This window comes from Ammospiza nelsoni, chromosome 8, assembly GCF_027579445.1.
Source record: "Ammospiza nelsoni isolate bAmmNel1 chromosome 8, bAmmNel1.pri, whole genome shotgun sequence".
Classification (NCBI taxonomy): domain Eukaryota; kingdom Metazoa; phylum Chordata; class Aves; order Passeriformes; family Passerellidae; genus Ammospiza; species Ammospiza nelsoni.
In genome coordinates, this window is record NC_080640.1 from 11,557,609 (window position 1) to 11,582,395 (window position 24,787).

General features: G+C 41.2%; 1 protein-coding gene across 1 annotated transcript in view; it reads right to left on the minus strand.

Moving 5' to 3' along the window:
* Positions 1 to 24,787, minus strand: part of SORCS3 (sortilin related VPS10 domain containing receptor 3) — a 262,549-nt gene that overhangs the window by 172,142 nt on the left and 65,620 nt on the right. Inside the window, exon 2 of the mRNA XM_059476918.1 lies at positions 8,180 to 8,247. Coding sequence (XP_059332901.1) covers positions 8,180 to 8,247 — 68 coding nt within the window. The remainder of the gene's footprint in view (positions 1 to 8,179; positions 8,248 to 24,787) is intronic.

The following is a 24,787-nucleotide window of genomic DNA, read 5'->3' on the forward strand; positions in this document are numbered from 1 at the left end:
AGTGATGGAGATCCCACCTGTGATGCAGAAGACTCAAATCCCTTGTTTGAATAAGATGGTCACAGTAGACACACCAAATTACAAATATTTGTGTTATCTGTTAATCTGCCACAGAATATGCTTGGGAAATTATATGAAAGAGATAAAAGAGAGCATGATTTCTTTCCCCAGACCGGCCAGAGTCTGTCATCCAGTTCTCTGGACTTCAAGATCTCCAGATCCCAAACTCGCTAAAATACTGTGCAATATCACAATCCCAGCAATTCCATTAGAATACTTAAAGCATGAGAGCTCTTTGCTGACAAACAGATAATAAAAAAAAGATGTTTCTGCAACTCTGATCCAAAACCTGTAGACTTGTCTGTTCCTTCATTGTTATAAAACACTATTACGTTATTCAGCTACCAGCAGAAATATCCTCCATTAATTCACTGAGTCCCCTTTTGAAATCCATTTATGCTTTTATTATTTCTGCCTCACAGCATCCTGTAGCAATGAGTTACACAATGTAATTACTTGAGGAATAAAAAAGCATTTCCCTTTATACTTATTCAGAGCAAGGGCTTGAACTTGGATCTTCCACACATAAGATTAGAATGAGTCTCTCCCTGGAGAGATTCTCAGTATCTCCTGTTGCAGTTCTTTTGTAGAATATAAATAATTCAGGAGAGATGGCTGGGGCTCTTACCTGAATTGTGGAAAATTAAAGCAAAACACAGCATGTTTTTTTCTCTGTACATTTTGTTTGGAATTCCACTTTCATCCCAAGAACATTTCCTCAAAAAGTTAGGAATTGGATAAATTGCCTTTTCTTTTTGCTTCGCTGTATTCAGCCAGAAAACAAGATGTATCCAAAAGGTCACAGGTCTACTTATTAAAAGGAGCATCCCAGTAGCCCAGTTTTAGCTATGAGATCAACACATATGTACAAACACATAACCTCTCCAGCTATATTCAAAGTGCTCCTTCCCCACCCAAACACATGTGCAGCATCCACTGTCAGTGACCAGCCCAGTCCGCTCACAGCCACACGTTTGAACATCAACAACTTCTGCCTTGTTTTCAAGCTGCAAAAGCTGTGTGAACGGGGCACAGAGTGGGGATGTGTAGCACAGGTTGGACAGGAGTTACCTGCACATGAAAACGTGAACACCTGCGCTCCCACCATGCAACACCAAAATGAGGTTCTGGGGCAGAACGCAGACAAAGCCAAGATTTACCTCTTCATACATTCACGGGTATAAATAAATAAAGCATGGGCATTTATTTTTAAAATAGCAGACTATCCAAAACACCATTACAATCTGCAGTTCTGTTTTTATTCATTCTCTCCAATTCAGTAGGAATTTCACCAAGGAATAGGCATGAGCTGATGCAGAGGGTAGCACATTAATAAATCAAAAGTGTCATAAAAATTTGTAAACTAGTATCTTCTGGGAAGTCTTGGCAATTAGTCTCAGAGCTTTCTTGGCAAACAAAAAATTAATAAATCCAAAAGGCCCCCTGTCTGATGACATTCCCACCCCCACAGAAAGGTCACTAATGAAGCAATTAAGAGACACAACAAATGGACCAGTCAGCAGGCTGGCTCACAAAAGACAAATGAGCTTCAGGAAACAAGAGGACTAAGACATCTTAATAAGCAAAGGTGGGACTTCAAACCACACACCACCCCACATACAAAGGCTTTTAGATTCATTTGCTGGGATAATACTTTTCACATGATTTTGCAGTGGCCCCCTTGGTCTCCACCATCTCTGAGGCAACATTAACACAATTACAGCAAGGAACCACTAGAAAGCAAAGGTGTGAACATTATTATTCTCTTTTTGGAAAATCCTGTGGGATATAACAGGGCTAGGGAAACATTGGGAAGGAGACAAATGAAACTTCTCTATAGAAGTTAGGCTTATTCTTAAAAAATAAGGTATTAAAAAAGGAAGTCTTATCTTCATTGCTATTACTGATTTTGCCTAATCCTAAAGCATGGCCCTGAATTTAAGATAAGCCTAATAATTTTTATTATTGGACGTTTAAAACAGTTTTAACTCACACTGTCCCTTTGCTGTAATGACAGCATCTCCTTCTAGCATTAACTGCAAAGAATGTATGCTCTGGACACTACCTGGAGCTGTGGTGCATTTGAGGAGGGATAAGGATAAACCTGTGGTTAATTCTGTTCAACTCCTTAAATTCTTTTTTTTTTTTTTTTAATTACCATGACTCATCCCATTCAGCTACACACAGCCCAAGCAAATCTGAACAATCCCTTCAGTATATTTCCTGACATCCACAATTAAATATTTGTTCAGACCACACTGTTAAACTAAGGGCCATTTTCATTTGGCAGCAGCTGGGCCAATATGCAGTTACTGTGCATGTCCCAAAGGGTTCCCATGCCAAGATGGCATCTATGCCTGCCAGCCAGGATGAACTGGACCAGGCTGACCTGGACCACCCACTGTGGGGAAACAAGTAATCATCAAGAGTACTGGAGGTTAAAAACTGCATAATTCTGGGATTTTGCTGAAGGTGTGCTCTGATTGCAATTCAGGGAGCTGGGAGCCTCGAGGAACAACTCTTGTCTCACACTATGATCATCTGCTGTGGTTCCCCATTCCCTTGGCTCTTCAGCAAACATAGTCTGCACCTAACAGCTCTCAACTGCAAAGATTTTCATAGCTGGCTCCCACAGCCTAAAAATCCTCACCATCATTAAGGTAAGTTATTTATACATTCTATCCAAAAGCAACAGTAGAGATGCCAAACTTTTAGCTGCCCTGGTTTTCAAATCCAAGAGAGATCAGTGTGCCTGCACACACAGCTGGCTCCTTCCCTCAACGCCCTGATGGTGGCTCACTGCAGATGCAAGAAACCCTTCTCCTCATCAGCACAGGATTTCTGCACTTTGCAGCATTATTAAAAAGTGCCAAAGAAGATGCAATAATGGGAAGCATTACTACTTTGAAAATCAGCTCCATTAATTTTACGCCTGAATACAATCATCCAGAAAATAGCACATATCGAAGATGCATGTCATCAGCATAAAAGTGGAAAATTATAAATGTAATCAAATTTGACAATACTGAGAGGAGATGTCAGCTGCTGGTCATGGAGACTGCATTTCAATACAGCAAACTCCAGGAAAACTGCAATGGCCCAGTGGAGCCAAACCAGTACTAAACAAGAGGTTGTGGCACAAACCAGAATTTACCATTCATACTGCAATCTAAATAATGTATTGACACTGGGATAGAAACATTCTTAAGAAAGCTCTGTCATGACCTATTTCAGGTTTAGCTTTTTTCACAGGGGATGATATGGAAATTTGAGTCAAGCTTTTTGAATTTCCTGATCCCTGACTTCTTTACTCACCAGTCTTAGAAGCTGCTACATCTGGAGCAACCAGATCAAACCTCAGTTCCCAAAGGATTCACAGAATTCACAGAATTACTGAGCTGGAAGAGACCTTAAAGATCATCAAGTCCAACCTGCACCCTAACACCTCAACTAAACCATGGCACTTAGTGCCACATCCAGTCTGTTTTTAAACACATCCAGGGATGGTGAATCCACCACCTCCCCAGGCAAACCATTCCAGAACTTTATCACTCTTTCCATGAAAAATGTTTTCCTAATATCCAATCTATGTTTCCCTTGGTGCAGCTTGAGACTGGGTCCTCTGGTTCTGTCAGCTGCTGCCTGGAAAAAGAGACCAACCCCCTTACCTGACCACAACCCACTTTCAGGGAGTTGTAGAGAGTGATAAGGTTCACATCACCCCACATTCACCCTTTTCCACCTAGAGCAGCCCTGTGAAGCCAGCTCTACATGCCACAAACAAACCTAGGACACAGAAATCAGCGTGAGATGGGAAATTTCTGCAGTGCTAGAGGTACACTGGCACATGCTGAGGGTCTCTGGGGAGTGTGGGAGGCTTGAGAGGCAATTCCATGGGAGGAAACAATGTGAAGCCCTCCTGTATTTCAAACAGAGCTGAATGAAACAGCAATGCACGACATGAGGCAGCTTGCAATCAAGCTGGGGGGTTTTGCTCCTCTCTGCTCCAAACTAGGGCTGCAGCTGCTGCATTTTGCAGCTGCCTCTATTAAAAAAGCTGAAAGGGTTTTTTTCTAACTCAACAAAGAGACTGAGACAACAGACTAACCTCTTTAGGCACAGCAGCCGCAAGAGTAAAAAGAAATGCTTGGGGATTTTTGACTGCTGCCATGGAGACATAATTTCTTGGTTAATAAACAAGAAAAAAAAATATATAAATTTCTTCATCAGCATTTTAGCCTCTTATACAGAAATAGTTAGTCACAATTTTGGGTTAATGCATGGGCCAGCATTATGTACAATCAGGTAATTTAGCCAGGAAAACAGCCAGAGGAGGAGAACTCCAGGGGACCCATCTGAGGTGGGTAAAATGGTAGCAGGGACTCAGAGCTGACACATGCAAGTGCTTGCACTTTGGAAGAAAATCTAAACTGCTCCCCACTGCCCAATTAGCTGATGTGTTGTAGTCATGGCTGTGGCATTGATCACAAATAGCTCCTCGCTCACTTGTGCCTCTCCTGTCTTCTGCATCACCCTATTGTCTCTCTGTCTTCACCTGAGATTGAGAACTCCCTTGAGATGGAAGCTGTCTTTTTAGCTACTGCAATCCAAATAAATAAAATAAACGAATACATTCCTGAATACTAAAGCAAGCAACAATGGAAAACCTTTCATTCCAGTTATCTTAGCAGAAAGAAACTGCTCAATACACACTGGCTGAAACAGTTGAAAACATTTTAAATACTAAAATATCAACTTTGAATACTTATCCAGAATACTAATCCAAAACCCTATCTCAATACTATATAGCTTAACAATTCCTGTGAAGAGCCTGGCACCTGCTCTTTAGAGAGAGAGTTCATATTTCATACAGATCACTCCTGTATGCTTACAGTTCCTCATGGACAATGAAGTTTGATGCAGGGATCCTGGCCTACAGAGAGTCTGGGAATTAGAGGTGCTCCAACAGAACTTCAAATCAAAATCATGTAAGTTTACAGATTTAAAGGGATTTTTTTTTCTTTCATTGATGGAGGTGTTAGTGGGATGAAAAAAAATTATATGGAAAACATATGGCCATCCCTTAATTCATTTTTTATTTAATGCAGGCGGGATTCTTTACTACACAGTTCGATAATTCACTAGGCAATGAGAACTGATGAAGGGTTTGCATGTCTAAAACCTTAAATAATTTTTACAGTTATATTTGTTGACCTATGAAAAAGACATCTCTCCAGAAATTCATAAACAACTCACACCATCACAAGTATAGTAAAGTAGCAATAAAGTAGCTTCCTTTCATAGGAGGAAAATTATCACCTCCACTCAACTCAGTGGGAAAAACAAAAATCTAAACCACAACTGACAGGTATCTCCTGTGATGAAGAAGAGATGTGGCATTCACAAGGAAGAGGGGGTGTGTGGGTGTGTGTTTTTTCCTTGAAGCTGGCTGCTTCAAGGCTGGCTGCTTCAGTAGCAATAAAGACCTTTTGTGTGATTGTTTGAGCCCCAGAAGCATGAATTTGGATATTAGAGCAATGTCTGTGTTCTTGCATTCAAATGCTGACTAGAATTTCCCCTGTCTAAGCTCATACCAGCCTGATATAGGAGCAGTTTTTAAATGTAACTTCTAATTCTCCTCTCTTCCTCTGTTGCTCTCACTCCCTTTTTTAATTACATTCAGGATGTTTTCCTATTGATTTACTTGTTTTTGTATTTAGATGCAGGGATTAGAAATTCTTTTTATACGGCAATTCAGTTTTCCATTAAAAGAAGCCTCTCATGCTATAAACCCAGGGGGAACTGAGGAGGAGATTTTGATGCAGGGAGCAGGTGCAGGCAAGATGGTATTTGGAGATTGCATTGCACTCTGCTCTATCTCAGCATCCTCTGCTGTGTAATTCATTGCTCTCTGCCACAAAAGCCACACTCCTCTCTTGTGAAGGCAACCGTATTTGCCAAGTGGTCAGGATAGATAACAACAGCACCATGGCTCAGATGGGCAGGGCTCCTGGCTTAGTCATATTTCCATAACACAGGGAAAAAAAGCCAAACCCCTTGGAAATGAACAGATCATCTATTGATACACAGTTGAAGTTGCATTCAGTTTGTGATCCATCTGGGGGCTCAAAGAGTCTACAAAAATATCTAAAGAAAGAAAACCTCTTACCAGGAGGCTTACATTCATTCTGCAAAGAAAAATCCTCCTTAAAAAATGTTCTGGGTCTCGAAAACGAAAAGAAAATATTGAAAAACACCAATTTAAATAATGGAAAGATTCAGGGGCCTGAATGCGCAAATAGAACAGGAAATCCCAAGAAAAGGAGTATTTCTCTGGCTTATTTCGTACACTTAGTATCTATTTACATTTCTACAATGTCCTTTGCAGAGAAATTCATAGATGCTCTCCAAGATTCCACACTCGCCTGTCAAGTAAAACATGGCTTATTCTTGAATTTTCCAAGCAGAAAATAAGGTTTAGAGCTGAGGAGATCTACCTACTAGCTCTCACCCTGAGCTTTCCTCACAGACTTAGCAAAGAACCTGAGAAGTTCTAACTTCTCAACCTCTCTGAATCTCCAGGCCCCCACTGGCCCCTATTTCACTGGAGATCAGCTGCAGAAGTGTTCCAGAACACGCTCCCACAAAGCACTGAGTTTTCCCAGCTGACCAAGTGCTGGATGCTTTCAATTGTATTGATGATTAATTACATTTCTATCACTTTGGGAAGCCTCCAAAAGGGATGCTGCTGTTACCTTTCTGCAGAGCTCAGGTGATGCTGCAAGCTCAGGATAAAGACAAGGTTTGCCTGTTTGTTACATTATTTATGCAGGGCAGATTGTTTGGCAATTACATTTAAAGTACAATCACTGTGCCATTTGTACTTGCTATGTAAAGAGGCAAAAGTTTTTTAAGGCATTAATACCTTGAAAAGTACCAGGGTAAGTGGAAATGACTGTTCTCTCTTATTAGCTCCATGGTTATTTATACTTTTGCAGATTACCATGGTGCAGTGCAATTAGGCTTCTTAAGTACTGTTCAAATTGAGAAGTTTCAAGAGCTCTACTGAATAATTAACCCTTAAATACATTTACAGGAATAAACCTTCAGCAAATGGCCAAAGCCTGCTCCAAACAGAGGCTTTTAAATCACCTGTGAAGAAAGAAGTACAAGAGACCATCTGCCAGGAAAGGCTCAAACCCAAGCAAAGGCTACAATGCACTGACCATTCCACCAACTACACCTTGAGCAGGTTTCACAATAGCTATAATACACCAGGTGAATCTAACACAAAGCACTTGGTCTCACCACCCCTGGCTGCCTTTTTCTCTTTTTTTTTTTTTAATGTACCTAGGGTAAAAAACACCTGATAGCAATTCTGTTGAAGGCATACCACTCCACAGGCAGGATAAAACAATTTGGTGATTTCAAATATCAAGGAAGTGACCTATTTATAGGGCTAAGTTTGGGGACTGAGGGGATTTTAAGTTATTTCTTTATTTTAAATGCAGACACACACTTCCAAACCCACACTCTGTTCAGAAGCATGTTTCCCCAGGGCAGGACAGTCCATCTCCCATGCCAGACTAGGAACATGGCAGCTATGGACACCATCCAAGTACATCCACAGTGGAGAAGACACTGTGGCACCTCCAGTCCTTCAGCAGCTACTCTCCTTACAGCCCAACACATCCAAGTCACTACCAAGATGCCCATCTTAGCTCACAGGGGTGAGGAACAAGGATCAGCTAAGATTATATCATACACTGTGTTTATGCCTTCTCAGACACAGTTCTAGCAAGTGTGTACCCATCTATAGAGCCTGTTCTCATTGCCAGCCTCACAGCAGAGAGAGGAAGGAAGTGACTTGTTTAAGGTGAGAAGGAAGCCAAGCTCCTCTGTGTGTCAGGGAAGTGCCATTACATGATGAAACCCTCTTGTTTGCCGACCCCACTTCATTAAAGGAATGTGTTCTAATCTTGCATCCCTTTCCCAAAGAGCAGCTCCATTTGTCTCAGATTGTTTCCCAGCTCCTCCTGTGAGGAGCTCAAACACTGCCCCATGCCCCCAACCCGGGTCAGCCCCAGACAGAGAGCTGTGATTTCCACGTTCCACGTACCTCCACAGTGAGCTCTCCGTAACACTCCCCAGGTTGAAGTCGTAGAGCTTGGTCAGAATGAGAATCACCTAGAGAGGGGAAAGGGAGGGAGTGAGAGAGAAAGGGAAAAGAGGAGAAAGAAAAGGTTGATGTTAGATTTTGTAACAATACAAAGGGCATCTGAAACCACCTAAAGGAGAGCTGAGCATTTATCCATTAAAGTTGCAGTATTATAGGATAAAGTAGGTTTAAATACAAAATGGGAAATCATTAGCTTAGTGCATTGTATAACCAGTAACACTTATTGTAATCCCAAAATGTTTTGCATTTGAAATAAAACATGCCACCAGGAATTAATCAGACTTTGTGAGCTGACCTCTCTGCAACTATGATTATTCAAATTCAGGGATGGAATCAAAATGCACCCTTGTTAATTCAATAGTTCAATCTAAAATTACAGTCAATTTCTTTTGTCTCTCAACATTCTATCATTAATTATTCAGTCTCCACAGAAAGCACTGGCAAGTTTTTTATGTAGATCCCCATCCACCAAAACAGTCCATCTTGCCTACAGTCAGCTTTTTTTTCTCCATCTGCTGTCACTGACTCCAGAGCACGGGAATTCCTACATGCCATCACCTTCCCACAGTGGTAAGAGGGACATGGAGTGTGACATTCTGCTTATGCACTGAGCAAGACAGACCTTCACATGGATCCTTAGTCCCCAAGGAGAGTCAGAGGCCCCAGGACTCACTGACTTTCCAGAGAAAACACTCCTGAGTCATGGCCCTGCAAAACTGAAGTTGGGGGAGAGGGAGTTGAGCAGTACACAGGGGACCACAGAGGAATATACTTTCCCTCTGATCTACCTGGTGCTGTGACCTCAGATTTCACAGGTAAATGTAATCCTCCTAGCTACAAGCTACATTGCCCAGTGCCTTTCTCTCCAGAAAGGCAGTTATGCATTCTGATAGCTTGGGAGCCTCTGTGCAAGCTCCCAGGCTCACGTGGGATGAGGGAATAGAGGGAAGGTAAGAGCATTTGAGAATCTGCTCCTTGCCTTTTTAGCATAACTCATGTCATACAGCTCATTCCCTTGGATTCTACAGGACCAGCCTCAAGGAAGAGCTCCGGGGCACCTCTTCATTTTTGTTTTGCATCATTTTAACATTTCAGCATCATTTCCTCCTTGCAGGATTCAAGCACAGACCAGCTTCCCTCACATCTGCTCCAGCTGTGAGAGAGAGCAAAGTTTAAAGCTTTGCAGAAAAATGCCAAAGGATTAATCAATATCACAGCTGCTGCAGCATTCATTTACTGTCAGCATAATACCAGGAAGAAACCTGTTCAAATTGTGAGGGACCTTGGTACGTGACTATGCACTCAGTGCCCATCTTAATGACTGCAGAATAGATGCTCCAAGCATTCCTTCCTCTCCTGGATTCACTTTTACCATCCCCTATTGCATTTTTCCCTTTATTTCCCCACGCAGAGACCATTAGGAAGAAGATAATAGCCAAGCTGCTTCTAGCAGGGTGTGAAAAGAAACCTGCCAGGCAGATTTGAGTCAGCATATGCAAGTCCATGTCAGCTGAAATCAACACTATCCTATGGGGAAATAAGGCTAACATCCTTTTTAATGCAGCCTAAACCCTGCACACACCTTCCCATACAAAGGGGGAAGAGCCAGCTGCAAGCTGAAGCAACCAAGGTTTGGATGGTTTGTGTGCCTCCACCCCTTACACCCAGCAGGGCAGCCCTCTCCCCGCTAAAATCCAATGGGAATGACATTTTTCGGATGTTCCCAACAATCCCACAGGCACTCAGCCAGCACTCTTCTGAGGACTGTCTAGGAAGTCATGCACTATAGCACAAGCCCTGCCCTGCCTGGAATTACACCCCTCTTATTGCTCACAGCTGGGATGAGGTTTCACAAAGCTTTTGAGTTTCAAAGTCTAAGCACATTGAAGACAGCTGAGTTCAGTGGATCCTGGATTTATTCCTAAACATTGTAAATAAAATCTCTGTGTCTTGATCAAATTTCAACAGATTCTACCTTATTTCTACCCTAAATTGCAATTACAACTAAAGGCAGCATCCATAATCTCCCAGCTCTTTGTGTCTCTCCCCAGATCTCCTATGCCCTATATTTTTGCATGCATCTCTTCTCTACTACCACCCTGCAAATCCTAGGATAACAACAGCTTTACAGAAGTGGGCTGAATGCTACTCAGCTTCTGGGTATAAATTCATAGTAAAGACATGTTGCTTAGTATTACTTTTCTGGATTTTTGCCTGGGATGACTAACATCCATCTCTATTTGGTGATGCATGGAAATCACAAGCACCCCTTGAGCAGTGTCTTACACACAGTCCCAGGAAATAGAAGGAATTTCCTGGGGCAGTGGTAACACCTACGGCAACCTGACTCTAAAATTACTCACCACAGGAGCCCAGGACAGGCAACATTCCCCCATCACTAACCCAGGCAGCTTCCACTCTGCTCTCGCTTGCTTTGAGAAAAAATACCCCAGATTCAATAAATACAACTCTTGCAAGGGTTTGGGAGTCTGCAAACCAGGGAGGATCTGAGAGTCTGAACACACAACCTTCCCAAGAAAAGCTGCAAAAGCACTTTCCCCCTACACACTGCCACAGAGCAAACTCAGCTTCTCAGGGTACACCATGGGGCTGAGACAAAGACAAGAGCCTGAGAGGCAGGGCTGGATCCTGAGCTGTTCCATGGGCTGTGTTTGACTCAGCTCTGCAGAGGAAACATCAAACCCTTCCAGAAGATATTCTGAGGCACCAGCAGGCTGCCCCAGCCATGCTAAGAAGAAACATGAGGCAGGGGCAGATGTGGGGAAGTACCAGATTTTCTGACATTGTGTTGTTTGAATGCTTTAGTTGAAAAAGGATGGAACAAAATAGAAGAAAAATTGGACACATTTTACAAAACTGAATTCTGACAAGAAAAAGAAAAATTAAAAAGGGAAAGACCTTCCTTGACTCAGGCTGAGACATTTCATTCCAATTTCTGCTTTGTAGTCAAAGAAGCTCAGCTTGTTTTTGTGAACACTAACAAATTACTTTCCCATGACAGTGTAATTTTGCATGAAAATCTTGACGTTTTTCAATTTAAAAGCTGAATTCTACTGAAAACTGGAGATTTTACAATTAAGGCACTATTTCAAAACAAAAACATTTTCTTCCCTTGAACTGAGAGAAATCTGGAATTGCCACCCCATAGAAAATGTCCACTCTGCAACATAAATTAAAACATTTTGCTCTGAGGAAAAGAAATACAAATGTATTAAGTTCCAAGCAATTCAGAAACAGCAAAAACTTACACTTAGGCATTATTTAATCAAAATAAAGAAAACATCTTTATAGTGCCAAATTAAGCTGTTTCTATTCATCAAACCAATCTTTCCAAAATTAATTCCAAGTCAGCTCAATGTCAAACTGCATTTTGCTATGGGATCATACTTTTCACTTCAGGAAATGCAGCTCAGATATGAAATTTCCTCATCTCCTGCAGGCTAGGCTCCATACACTACACTGTGCTTCCCAGGACACCCCAGGGCAGATGTCCCTTGGGACACCAAGCAGCTCAGCTGGTTGAGAATCAAAAACCAGGGAAAGAGTCTGCAGGACAGAATGTGGAAATAGGGAGGCTGAATTACAGCTCCCTTAAGGCAATACAATCCCTCCAGAAAATGCAATTTCAAGCTGAGCTTACACGAAACTTAATGACCTGAATAATTTAACAAATTGTTTTGGTTTTGTAGACAGAAATGGGAATGGAGAAAGGATAATCAGAAAAAATATATTTTCTTTGGAAAGAAGTGCTGTTCCAGTTCTACAAGAATTTTCTTATGTGCTTTATTTTTCACACATGCATCACCACATTGCATGTAGGTTGGGGTTGTTTTCACTGTCTACTAAATACCCTGCTTTAAGGCTTTTATAAAAAAATGCCAATACTTGTCAATCCTTTACCTTCAATGGTCTATACTTCAATACAGATTAAGAGCCTCTGGCACAGAGGAATCCTGACACAATGCTCCATAGCATACTAAACCACTAAATCCAGATTTCATGTGATGGACCACTTCTTTAAATTAAGAGACAGCGAGTGTCCAAAACTGTCCCATTCAGCAGCCTTGAGTCTTAACACAACTTGGCTGGTATGAAAGCAGAAAAATTACAACTAGGAATATTAGCCCACATTTCATTCCATCTCAAAAACACATTCCTGAAGGGATCCCTATTGTTCAGGCAATTATCAGGAATCTCCAAGCCCACAAATCACAAAAGTACTCAGAAGCTTTTCAGAGTGTTTGGTGGTGTAACAATCTTCCATGCCAATAAAATTTTACTACGAAGGAAAATTACTTCAGTTCATTAAACCCAGCTCTATATCTTGCCAATTGTAAACTGGCAAAGTGCTTTGCATATACCCCAGAGTGGAATATATAATGCCTGCTTCCCACAAATTAGGAGTGCAAAGGCACTGCAGCTCCTTCAGCAGGTTGACAATGAACTTCAGAACACGTGAAAAGCACCACACCAAGGCTGTGTGGAGACCCTGCACTCCTGTGTGAGGGGACATTGATATTAGAGACAAGAGAGGGAAGAGCACAGCAGCCAAAGTAGGTGTCAGACAGACATGTGAAAGGCCAGCTCTGATTCACTCCATGAGACATCTCTTCTCTGAGTGATCCTGCTGTATCAGCACAGAGATTAAAACAACTCATCAGTAGCCCTGTGCACATATTTGCCAAGTGTAATTAATAAAGAGTACAGGGATGAGCAATAGGCAGCACAGAGCACAGCAGAAAGAGGGCAGACAAATTTACATGTGCAAAATGAGAACTCTCCACTCACTTGCTCTGGCATGCTGGGGTCTCTGTCTCCTGCCCACAGACATATTTCCATGATGCTTGCAACATTTTCTACCCTGCAAGCCAACCAAAGGAAGCTTGTCTGCAATTTCCATCTGCCATTCCCCAATCCATATGAGAACTACAGCACCCAAGAAGTAAATTTCAAATGTGAGCAACCACAGGATAGTGTGAACCAGTGTCAGTAAAAGTGCTCGCAGCCAAAGACAAATTGGCTTTAAATGCTCTGGGACTTAAACACCAGCAGCACTTATATTTATAGCTCCTTGATGTTTTCTTATTTGGGATTATTTTGGGATTTTGTTTGTTTGTTTTGGGTTTCTTTTTTTGGTGGTGGTGGGTGGTTTTCAAGGCACAAGATTATTAGCTAAAGCTGGGCTGACTGGCAAGCACATGGACATGCACATTCATTAATTTCTAATGCACTCTTTCATGCAATCACTTAATTCAAAGCTAATTCTGTCAAAAGCCACCAATACCAGCCTAATTTTTCCCAAACAAATACTCAAAAGATGGAGAAAAGAAAATTTACATGTTCAATCTATATTTGTGCTTAAGTGGAAACTGTGGTAGGCTGACCGCAAGCAGAAACTAAGCACCAACACAGATACTGATTCTGTCCCACCCCAGGTTGATGGAGAAAACCAGAAAAGCAAAAGTGAAAAAAACCCTTGTAATTCCTGACAAAGACATTGCCATTAGTCAAGGAAAGGGAAGAAACTATAAATAAACAAACAAGTGATATAAGGGCATTGACTGTCCTCCCCAGCAGACCAATGTAAAATCAGTCTTAGAGCACAGTTACTATTGCTGAGGATGATGCTCCATGGAACACAACACCTTTCTGACCTCCTCCTTGGGTGGGCAGAGTGAGAAACACTGTGAATCTCTGTTCAGCTACACCTAAAACACTGATGTGCTATCAGCACTGCTTTAAGCTAGAATTCCAAACACAGCGTGGCACAGGCTGCTCTGAGGAAATTATTCCAGTACAAGTGTTTTCCTGGGTCAGGGTAGCATGATTCTCAAAAACAATCACTAAATAATCCTGGTCTCATCAAAATCTCTTCACACAAATACAGCCTCAAAAATCTGTGTGTGCATGTGAGTGATCCCACTATGCAACATCACCATCCTCATTTCCACTGGAGGCCTGAGTGCAGTTGCCAATACCCAAGAGTGCCATCTCCAGTTGTGAGAAGCATATAGAACTATTACAAAGCTCCCAGGAGAGGAATTTAAATTCCACAGGTGTTAACAGATTCTGCAAGCATCACCACTATGAAACAAGGCAAGTAATAGCATCTTTGTTTTACTGATGAGGAGGCAAAGAGAGGTTAAGTGAAATTTTAAGTGTTTCTCTACATGGGAACACTCAGAAAGAAGATTCCAAATAAACTTTAAGAATTTGATTCAATCCACTTTGCAAATACATATGAAAAGTCAAAGACTACTTTATTCTGAAAAAGTCAATCGAGGAATTCAGCATAGCTTAAATAATCCAATTCAGCACATTTTGATAATTTAAGGTAAGAGGCATCATCTGGAAGATAAAACACCAATCTGAGTTCACCCAGAGTAAGAGAATGATTAACTAAAAAGGAATACATGCACCTTAAACACCAATCTCCCCTTTTTTCCCCAGTCTGGTGAGCATAGCTGAAGAAAACTTATCTCCAGATAGTAGGAATTAATGAATAGCACATCCTAAGACAAAATAAAAAACCAGCAGAGGTGCTGACAACAAGCACAGGCCAAATCCTGCCCCTGGAAATCAGAGTAGCAGTTCTGTAAGAGCAAAGCTTTGCCAACTAAGCTTGCAGCAAAGGACTTTTCCTTACTTTTTCTTTTTACTTTTTTTTTCTTTCTTTTTTTTTTTTAATCTCTGGAGAGACAAAAATGATCTGTGGGTGGCTTCAGGCAGCGCAGACAAAAGAGCCCTCTGAAATTGAAAGAGACAAATCCCAAGATCACACACAGAAGCAAAACATGTTCCAGTGAACTTGTGATCTCCAAACAGCTGAGACTGTCAAATTTGTCCTCAAAACAAGAACCAGTAACTAAAAGGAGGATATTCGCCTTTAATCCTCCTTTGCCTGTGTTGCTTATCACTTTCCAGTGGGAAAACTGCCACAGCAGGCTCCTTCTGTCCCCTGCCCTCCTCCCTTTCAATATAAATCTGGCACCACAACGGGCTGGAGCCAGAGCAGAAGTCTTCCCACTGGCACAGCTGGAGACAGATCACATTATCTTCACAAAAGCACCTTCCAGATGTAAGCAGCAGTGTGAAATTCCCATTTACAGGACTTGCACTGAATTAACAGAATCTGAGGGTGCAAAAAAAAAAAAAAAACCTAAAAAACCCCATAACTAAAACCACTACAGTGGCTTGCAGAAATAGCCAGATCTTGAAAGCCCAACTCTCTCCTCCTGTCCCTTTACAAGCAAAAGCAGGGCAGGAATTTTGTGTGCTGGTTCCCTTGGATGCCTTGGCAATTCAAGGGCAAGCCCAGTCTGTCAAAGAAACAGCACACATCAACATCAACACAGAGAGACACCTCTTCCAGAGTCATGGATCTACCTTACTGGCCTCCACAAATCTAGAAAGTGTTTTTAATTGAATCTGACAGGGTCTTTCATGCTTTTAGTTTTAGGCATTTTTGTGCAGGGACTGTAATTTAGGATATGTTCAGAGATGCCTTGCACATACAAATCCTTGCTGTGGCAGTGAATGCAGCTGAATAACCCCACCAGCAAGGCAATGACTAATGACTCCAGGACTCAGAAAAGGAATTGGACTATAATGTTTTACAACAATGTGGAAAAAGAAGTCTGATTTTCCTCCTCCCAAGGCAGACATTCCAATTATCAACCAAAGGGAGGGTTTTCACAGCCACTAGCTGTATGGTGGCTGCAAGTCAGCCATGAGGCTCTTTCATCTCCACTGCACATTAAAAATTGGGCAGTATCTCTCATGCAACATTTTTTCCAAGAAAAGTAAGAAATAAAATTGGGAAATCCTGCCTCAGTTTCAGCAAATATATCTCCTGCATACCCACATGCTTACCTTTAGTGCATGCACACACACACACACAAAAATTGTAACTCTGATTACAATTGTGCAAAACCTCCTTAATAAAGAAACAAATGAGATGCCTACAGCAGTCCTTAAAGAGCAGCTGGATCCTGTCCCAGAGGCTGCAGGAGAGTGCACACACTCATGTACATCTGTGTCTATGTCTGTGTAATATAAAAACAATTATCAGTCACACAGAATCAGGAGAGAGTGTCTGGAAAAGGTGTGGTAATTAGGAATAAACACACTGGAAGGGAGGGTGGACACACCAACACTCTCAGCAGCTTGTGAGTAGCATTAGTCAGAGAAGTCAGAGATAGAAAACACTCCCCAGATTATCTGATCCACCCCCCTGACAAGGCACAGTTTTGCCCTACAGAATTTTCCCCAGCTTTTCAGGATGGTTTTTCTACACATAAATACACATTCCCACCAGAAAAGACATCTAGATTGCTTAAAATAACAGAAGGCTGAGCTTTATCTCTGTGTAACTCAGTTTAACATAAATACAATCTCTCCTGTCAGGTAGTGATATGATTTAAGGGTCCCCTATCATACCTTATAAGAGGTGATAGCAAAGAACTCATTATTTATTTCTATTGATTCAGCAACCCACACTAGATCACATATCCCAGTTCTTCCCCCTTGCTAAGAAGCCCCCCTCTAAAGCCTTGGAAACTTTAATTTTATCTTTTTTTTCCCTTCTCTGTCTTCCTTTTAAAGCTGCTGTGTGCACACCTCCAAGTTCAAGAAGAAAATGAAAAAAGGCCCCAGATACTTTGCTGGCTCAGTTCTTATTCCAATTATCTCCTGATACCATCCACGAAGCAGCAGATTTCGTGCAGCAATTTATCTCTGTGGAGTCAGTCACATTTCTGCTGAAGGGCCATTTAAAGCTTCTGACATGGGGAGACCTGGAAAGAAGGAATGACTTGAACTCCAAGTATGGGTACACTACCGTCAGAGGACATTTCTCAATTTAATAAAAAAAAAAAAAAGTAAGGGGGCATAGCCCTTTGAGATCACATCAAGTGCCAGGACAGGAAAGCGTTTTTCTTGAAAGCAGGAGTATCTGGTTCTATAAATGAAGCTAAACTATGTGGGGAATTTTGTGTCTGAGGCATTTCTGAAAGGAAGAGAATAAAAAACAGTTCTCATAAAGGTAATTTTTCAAGAAAATTCAGGCAGCTTATAGCTGTACCATTTTGGACTCCAGGTTCTACTCAGGAACTCTCACTCCTCTCACACATATGCCCTCTCACCTCTCCCCTGCATATGTACATACACATATATAAATATTAGTGATCTTCTTCAGATTTCAATTAGCATCTCAAACAGTTGTTATTGATCAGTGCATGGGCAAGAGATTCTCTCTCTCCCCAGGGACAGAAGATAGAGTAGATATCCGTTCAAGTCCACTCCAGCCTCATGCCTACAAAGGCTTACTTCATGTGAAAAAGCGTCACTGCTAGCACAGGAGAAGCAGTCCAAGAGCTGGAGTTTTACAGATGTTACCATGGAACAAAACAAAGTACCTGTTGGGAGATAAATCCTTCCATCTGTTTTTAGTGGCCAGTTAAAAGATCTTCCACTCCTGCAAATCCAAGAACCTTAGACTTTGGCTCATTTCCTTCCTCACAGCAGCACAGGGAAAGAAGGATTGCTGCAGTTTGCCAAATGTCAAGTGTAGCACAGAGGGAAAAAGGGCAAAATGCACAAATTGTTCGAGTTATGGTTCTGCAACTATCAGCATCCAATAATCAGATTTTCCACCACACATGAGAACCCACTTTAAACAACTGTAACATCATTGTACAAATTCATTATGTAATCACAATGTCTTAAATATGCATACCTAGAGTACTTATAATTAAACAGGGAAGGTGAAATATGAGAATCATCACAGGAAGAAAAAGATAAAAATAAAAGTGATCATTTAGATTAAATGAGTAAGTATCACAGGCAACTTGGGTCAGTCAGGCTGAGTGGGACACACAGAATAGGACAGTGCCTGAGGTAAGAGACAAGCACAAGTCAGGGCTCTTGATGGACAAAAGGTCAGAAGCAAGAGTTTGAGTGCTAAATAGCCAATTAACATATTTTTACATTATTATGGATTTTAAAAAAATTAAATTATCTGATTATCCTATATATTAAGGTAATAAAAACGTGGTCTGTCCAATTAACTGCACTCTCCTGACCTTGAACTTCTGTTTATGCAGTCCTCATCTGCAGGCAAGAAAATCTACTTTAAAACTCAGTGACTCAACTTTGGTAAGGTCAGACTCTGCCCTAGCAGCTCCTTTTCCTACTCATATTCCTTTGAAATAATGTTTACTCATTATTTTAATCACCTTTATTATTTTTATTCTGTGTTTGTCAGGTGCACACATTTTTATCATCATTGCAAAGGCTGAATACTTACACCATAAGTAGCTTTTTACTATTATTATTTGTCTTGTTTCATTAAATAGTAAACCAAATTATTTTCATCTGAGAATTTTCGTATGTTGCTGTGAAAACACACTCTGGGCAATTTCCTTTCTTTGCTCCTGTGCAGAGCAGCTCTTGCTCATGCCAAGCACCCCTGGAGCCGGAATGTTATCTCCTTTGGAGGGCCTAAACAAGCGGACTTACATGAAATCTCTGTCACTAGGTATTTCCAGAATGTGAGCTGGGAATGATTCCTCTGTGTATATCCACCACATTGAGCCAGCCAGATATAACATCCTCCTCTGTCTCAGCACTAAAACTTTTAATACATTCCCCCCCCATCCTGCTCTCAAAAAATTTTCCTGTGAAAGACTGGCACCAGCTCATGGTGGGGTGGGAGAAAGTAAAGGAATCTTTGAGGAGCCACAATACAATTGCAATTTTTAGTGTCAGTCCAATAGCTCAAAGAGGGGGTAGAATATGTTTAAGAAAAAAATCCATTAATCTGTTTTGACCTTAGTAAGAAAGAAAATGGGTTTTTCCCACTTTAGAAATACCTTGTGCTAATGCCTGCATGGGGACATGTGGAGCAGCACAGTTGAAGCTGTCAAGGGCAATTTTTCTTACAGACTTAAGTGTTCTGTTACTTATAAAAAAAATAAAAAAGAAACTGAGAAAAATAGAGGAACTTGAATTCCAGTCTCCTTTAATGCAACATTATGGTTGAGAATTTCAAGCTGTAAAAGTAGGAAACTTAGAAGTTCAGACTCTACATTATGTACATGGATTGTATAAGAGAAAAGAGGCAAACCACCTTTGCAGAAATCCAAAGCTCTATCAACTTTTGGTTGAGGCCCAGAGACAGTTGGTCAGACACCTATTGGCTCCAGTCTGCAACCCTCATTTCAACAGAAAACTTTCAGAAGGCTTGACATTGTGACATCTTTCTCCTTTGCTTACTTCGGGATCTAAAAAATTATTTCTATGGATCTGAAAGAATCTTGCCCTCCAGGAGACAGAGAAATTGAAGCACATTCTTCATATCAAGCCACTGTCTTATAAGAATCTCCTATAAGAATCATGCTTATGACAGCTGAGACTGCTGGCATTTAAACTGGGACTACTTTTAAGATCAAGATCTAGGATGCTAAACTCTAAGAGGTAGATCCTTTTTACTCAGGTGTGACAAGGAAGGCTCAGTGCTTTGCTCTTCTATCACCTGCATCACCATCAGAAGGATATCCAGGACCCAAAATCTGGAGGTGGAAAAGGGGGAAGAGACAGAGTCTCATTTTCTCTGAAAATCCTTTGCAGCTCTGCAGGGTCTCCAGTGGACTTTCAGGGAACTTTACATCCATGGGCTGTAGGGTTACCTTGCACCTTGCATTGAGATATCAATACCCATCACTGCAGAAGGGCTCTAAAGAGCATCAATAGTCCCACTGACTATCACTGCATTGGAATGCTTTATGTGGTGTGCCAGAAATTTCTCAAAACTTCCAAAAAATCATTCTGCCCCTTGAGGAACATAAGAGGGAATGGCTGTGCAGTACAACAAAGTAAGAATGCAAACTGACTAAACAAGATCTGTAATGGCCACTCTGCAAGGTCTGTGAGAGTTTTCTTCTCCCCTTTACTGCCGCAAGAGTCCTGGATTACCATCAGAATAATCTCTTCTCCCTCACCAGTCACACCACAGGGTCTTGTCCTTATCAGCACCATGAAGTCACGGGAACAATATTCTTTTCATGAGAAAGGGTTGAGCTGGCAAAAGCTGAGAGCTCTGAGCATCACCAGAGGCTGAAGCACAGTGGGGACCAGAGCGCTGATTCCAGTGGACAGTGTCAGTGTCATCTGTCAGTGTATCAACTCTGTACAGGTTCTCTCTCTTACCTTGCAGGGTGCTCACCTTTTCCTATGTGTGCATATCTTTTAGTACCTGTGGCAGACTAAAGAACAAATCCAAAGGCTTATTTTTGCCTCTGATGTTTTATGACTGTCCTTTCACTAAGATGATCATCTACCAACTATTTCTTATAAAACACCTCCCAAACCAGAAATATTTCTCTGGATCCTTTTTACATCAGGACAGACAGCAAGAGCTCCAAAGATAATCTTCAGTAAACCTAGTTATTGGAACAGTGTAACCTGTTGTAAATTCACCTATAGAACACAGAAGAATGAAGATACTCCCCAGTCCAGCCTTTCAAATGGAAATTGATACAGATCTCTTTAGTAACTGCACCAGCACAAGACTGATTCCAACAGCTCCAAGCTCCTCACAACCCTCCTGCAGCCAGAGCAGCTCTCATTACAAAATTGATGCACTAAAACAGGCACCAGGGACTCAGCTTTAAACCAAGCTGTCAGAGCACCAGCGTCCTCCACTGCATCACAGAGCTCAAGTTATCTCTCATGGACTGTTGCATTTTGGTTTTCTACAAGCCCTAGCTCTTGGAGGCCAGAGGTTTTGTTGTTCTGTTTTAAGCCATTGACCAGCAATGCCTCAAAACAAAACAACAAAACCTCATATTCTCTTATTTTTACTTTTCCTTTTACACACATGCATACATTATATATTTATGTATTATATAATTTTTATATATATATATATATATATATATATATATATAATGATTTTTAATTATTTCCATTGCATTCTTTTCCCTCCTCTCCCTACCAAGAAAGAAGAAAATAAATTACCTCAGGCTGTTTTAGATGGCTCAGATTAGCAATGCCACAGTCAGAATAGCACAGAGCACTCCTGAACAGCTATTGCAAGCACTTGCAGATGCCATAAGTATACTGTATTTACATTCAAACATAAAGGAAAATAAAGCCAATTTGTTTCACAAACTTCTCAAGAACAGCTTTGCATTCACAGCACGTGTGGCATTCTTGATTAAACAAGAGATCTGCATGAACATAATAAACGTGTCATTTTATTGGCCAAGCTCTATGAAAACAATTTAGAAGACATAGATTGCAATGTTAAGCAAACTGCAGCCCAGGTACAACACCCATGAATAATAGCAGTCTGGCAATGACCTGGCCAGTTGTTTCTCACAGCCTTTAATAACAATCATCCACATCTTCACAGCACAATAGAAATTAGAGACGCAAGGAGCCTATTAACTCATCCAGAAAAAACAGGATTGTTCCCCATGGGATAATTGCTAATATTCAGTCCAAAGTAGATTTAAAGCTGTAAAACAAGGTAGCCTCTTTAGCAAGATTACTCAGCATGGCTGAAAAGTCAGTTCCATAAAGCTTCTTCTAGACAATAAATTTAAATATTTCCTCTTTAAAAAGGTTTACAGCTAGTCCAAGGAGTTTGGTCTCCTTTGGATTCCCTTCTAGTCAATAAAGAGAGGGAAGAGTTGGGAGACTGACCTTCCCTGGCCAACACCCTTCACAAACAGCTCTCCTCCTACCCAGCTCCTCTGTGTCAGCTCTCAGCAGGGACATGTGGCAGTTCTAATGCAAAATGCAGAACCTCACTGTGTCCTGTACTAGAGCAGGGGTTCTGACACAAGGCTGGGTCAAACGTCCTTGTTGCAAGCAGTGTCAGTCCTTGCTCTAAATACCAGGCTGTATTTCCACTGCTCACAAAGTCTCCATGCAGTGCTTCAGTCCCATGAAAAGTCCAGATTTAACCGAGAATTAATATGTGTATCAGAAGAGTTCAGATATATCTGGGAGGTAGGGAATTAAAAGATTTGCAAACATAAGAATCATAGCAAGTCTACCACAATCCTTACTAAATCCAAAGTATTGCAGCAACAAACAAAACAGCATCTTGCTTTGAGCCCAGGAGAGTCAGTAATGTCACCAAGAGGAATTTGTGTGAAAAGGTGGAAACAACAGCATTTAGCACTAATTAAAACATCAATGGATCCCAAGTGATGAAACAAAAGTCTTCAGCCTGCACATGTTAGGTCATCTGATTATTATTAACAACCATTTTTTTTAAAGAATCAGGAAGAAGGTGAAATTTTCCACATGACAAAACAGAGTTGGAACTCAGGAGAAGGTGTCTCATAACACCCAAACATTCCAAGAAAAGCCTTTGCAAACTCCAAATAACAGTTACTAGTGAATGGGTAATGACCCCCCCTTAAAAACTTTGAGAAAGTTTGAGAAGTTTTCCATGCCAAAGACAATGGAAAAGAAAATGCACAAATCAAACTTCTTGGGTTTTGCATCTCTAACTTTATTTCCCTGAGAGGTTTCTTCTGAACTGCCTTCTAACAATCTTCCTCTGGTAAAACCTCTAGTAAAATATAACATGTCCATGACTGAGACCCACTCTTACACACTACAAAATTCCCTGCTGTTAACTGAGGCATTGCTAATGTGATCACATTCTTCCTGCTTAGTATAAGCATTTATTGAGTGCCCTAGCCTTTTTGCTAAAACAAGCCCCAACCTCCACTATCTTTGTTATATATAGACATTTACAAGCAGGATTTCAACCAGTCATCTGCATACACTCACTACATGAGCTCATTGCATAAGAAGGTGGAATTATAAGACACACTTTGTCTGGAGCAATCCACAGCACCTTATGTGTCCCCAAATCATGCAAATCCCAAGACACTTCTCAGCTCCTCTGAACAAACATCAGACCTTAACCACAAAAGTCAAAACAAATAAATATTCCACCAAAAAAACCCTCTTTTAACATACCATAAGAAGACAGGAAAAGAAAAGTCAAGGGCACTGCCACTGTCCTCCAGCCTTGCAGTAATGAGGGATCTGAGAAATGCCAAGATGATTGTCTGAAGTGAAACAGCGAGAGCATGTCAGACACACCACATCTCTCTCCTCCACAGCTGAATGAGAAGACACTTTTTAAACATAGACTTCCCCTATTCCACTCAGAAAAGTGACCATGTTACAGTGAAGAGTGATGTTTATGTATCTGACATGGTTCTATAAAATCCTTCAGGATGAAAATTGCAAAGAAGCAGCAATTTATTATTTCTGCCACAATAATATAGTTTGAGGATGCAAGATAAAGTTCTTTTTCACCCTAAGAATTACCTGGCTTTTAAGAAAGGCAAAGCACCCATAATGACAGAGGAAAGTCTTTGGAAGTAGTACCAGAAAAAGACATTAGAAGTGGCAATCACCATGTCAGACACACTACACTGCAGGGGAAGGGAAGAATGACCAGATAATGAAATTACTGGGCATTGAAAATGTCAAAGAGCGACTGTGCTCTACCATCATTCACAGGTTATATGAGGCATTAACATGCTGATATCCCATTCCAATGACAAAGATGGCAACAAGAACAGAAAATAGTCCAAAATGAATCTGTTGCTGAGACCAGGAATTTAATGAAACAGGGAGATGAGCAGAAAATTAATCTTACTTTCACTGTGCAGCCTTCAAACTGAAAACTGCTGGCCCTGTTCAGAGCAGTAATAGCTCAGGAATGCATTATTTTACTTTCCTTATCTATGATCTCCCCAGACTTCTGAGTCATCATCACAAAAAATGGTATCAAGTCTTTCGAACAAGGACCAACCTTATTGGCAGGCAGTGGCAGCAAGGAATTTCCAGCAAGGTATAAAGGAGAAGAAAAAGTCCTTCATAATTGAGCTGATTCACCACTAAATCAAGAACCCAGGGAGATTGGCATATTGCTGTACTTGGAGGAATTCAGAACTTGACTGGATGAGGATAGGAGCAGCTTTATCTAGCATCACTGCTTCAACCTTTGAAGCTGATCTGAGCAGGAGCTGGACCAAAAGATCTGCAGAGCCTCCCCCTGCAAACCCAATCTAAATGACTCTACAGCTGAGTTCTGCTCCCTTCAGATAGAAACACCATTGATCAACATGAGAAGCACACACAACAGTAAAGCCAGAGGACCCTGTGTGTGTCCTGTAACACACCTTCCTACCTTGCTTGAGATAGTTCATCACTATAAAAAAAAAATCTTCTGCCCCTATTTCTCAAATAAAAAGAAAAAAAAAGAGAAGTCACAGTAAATCAAAATGTAGAGTCTGTTTATGGAAACCCCCTTCTGGAGAGAGTCTAATAGGTCATAACACAGCTTGGGGCAGATGCAAATGAACTGTCAGAATCCAGAGAGCTCCATGTGGAGCCACCTCTACACATCCTCTCCATGTTTGGCAACCCCACAGGGCAGAGCAGCACCATCAGAGCAGCACCACCCAAAGCAGCCAAGGTCATGCTGGG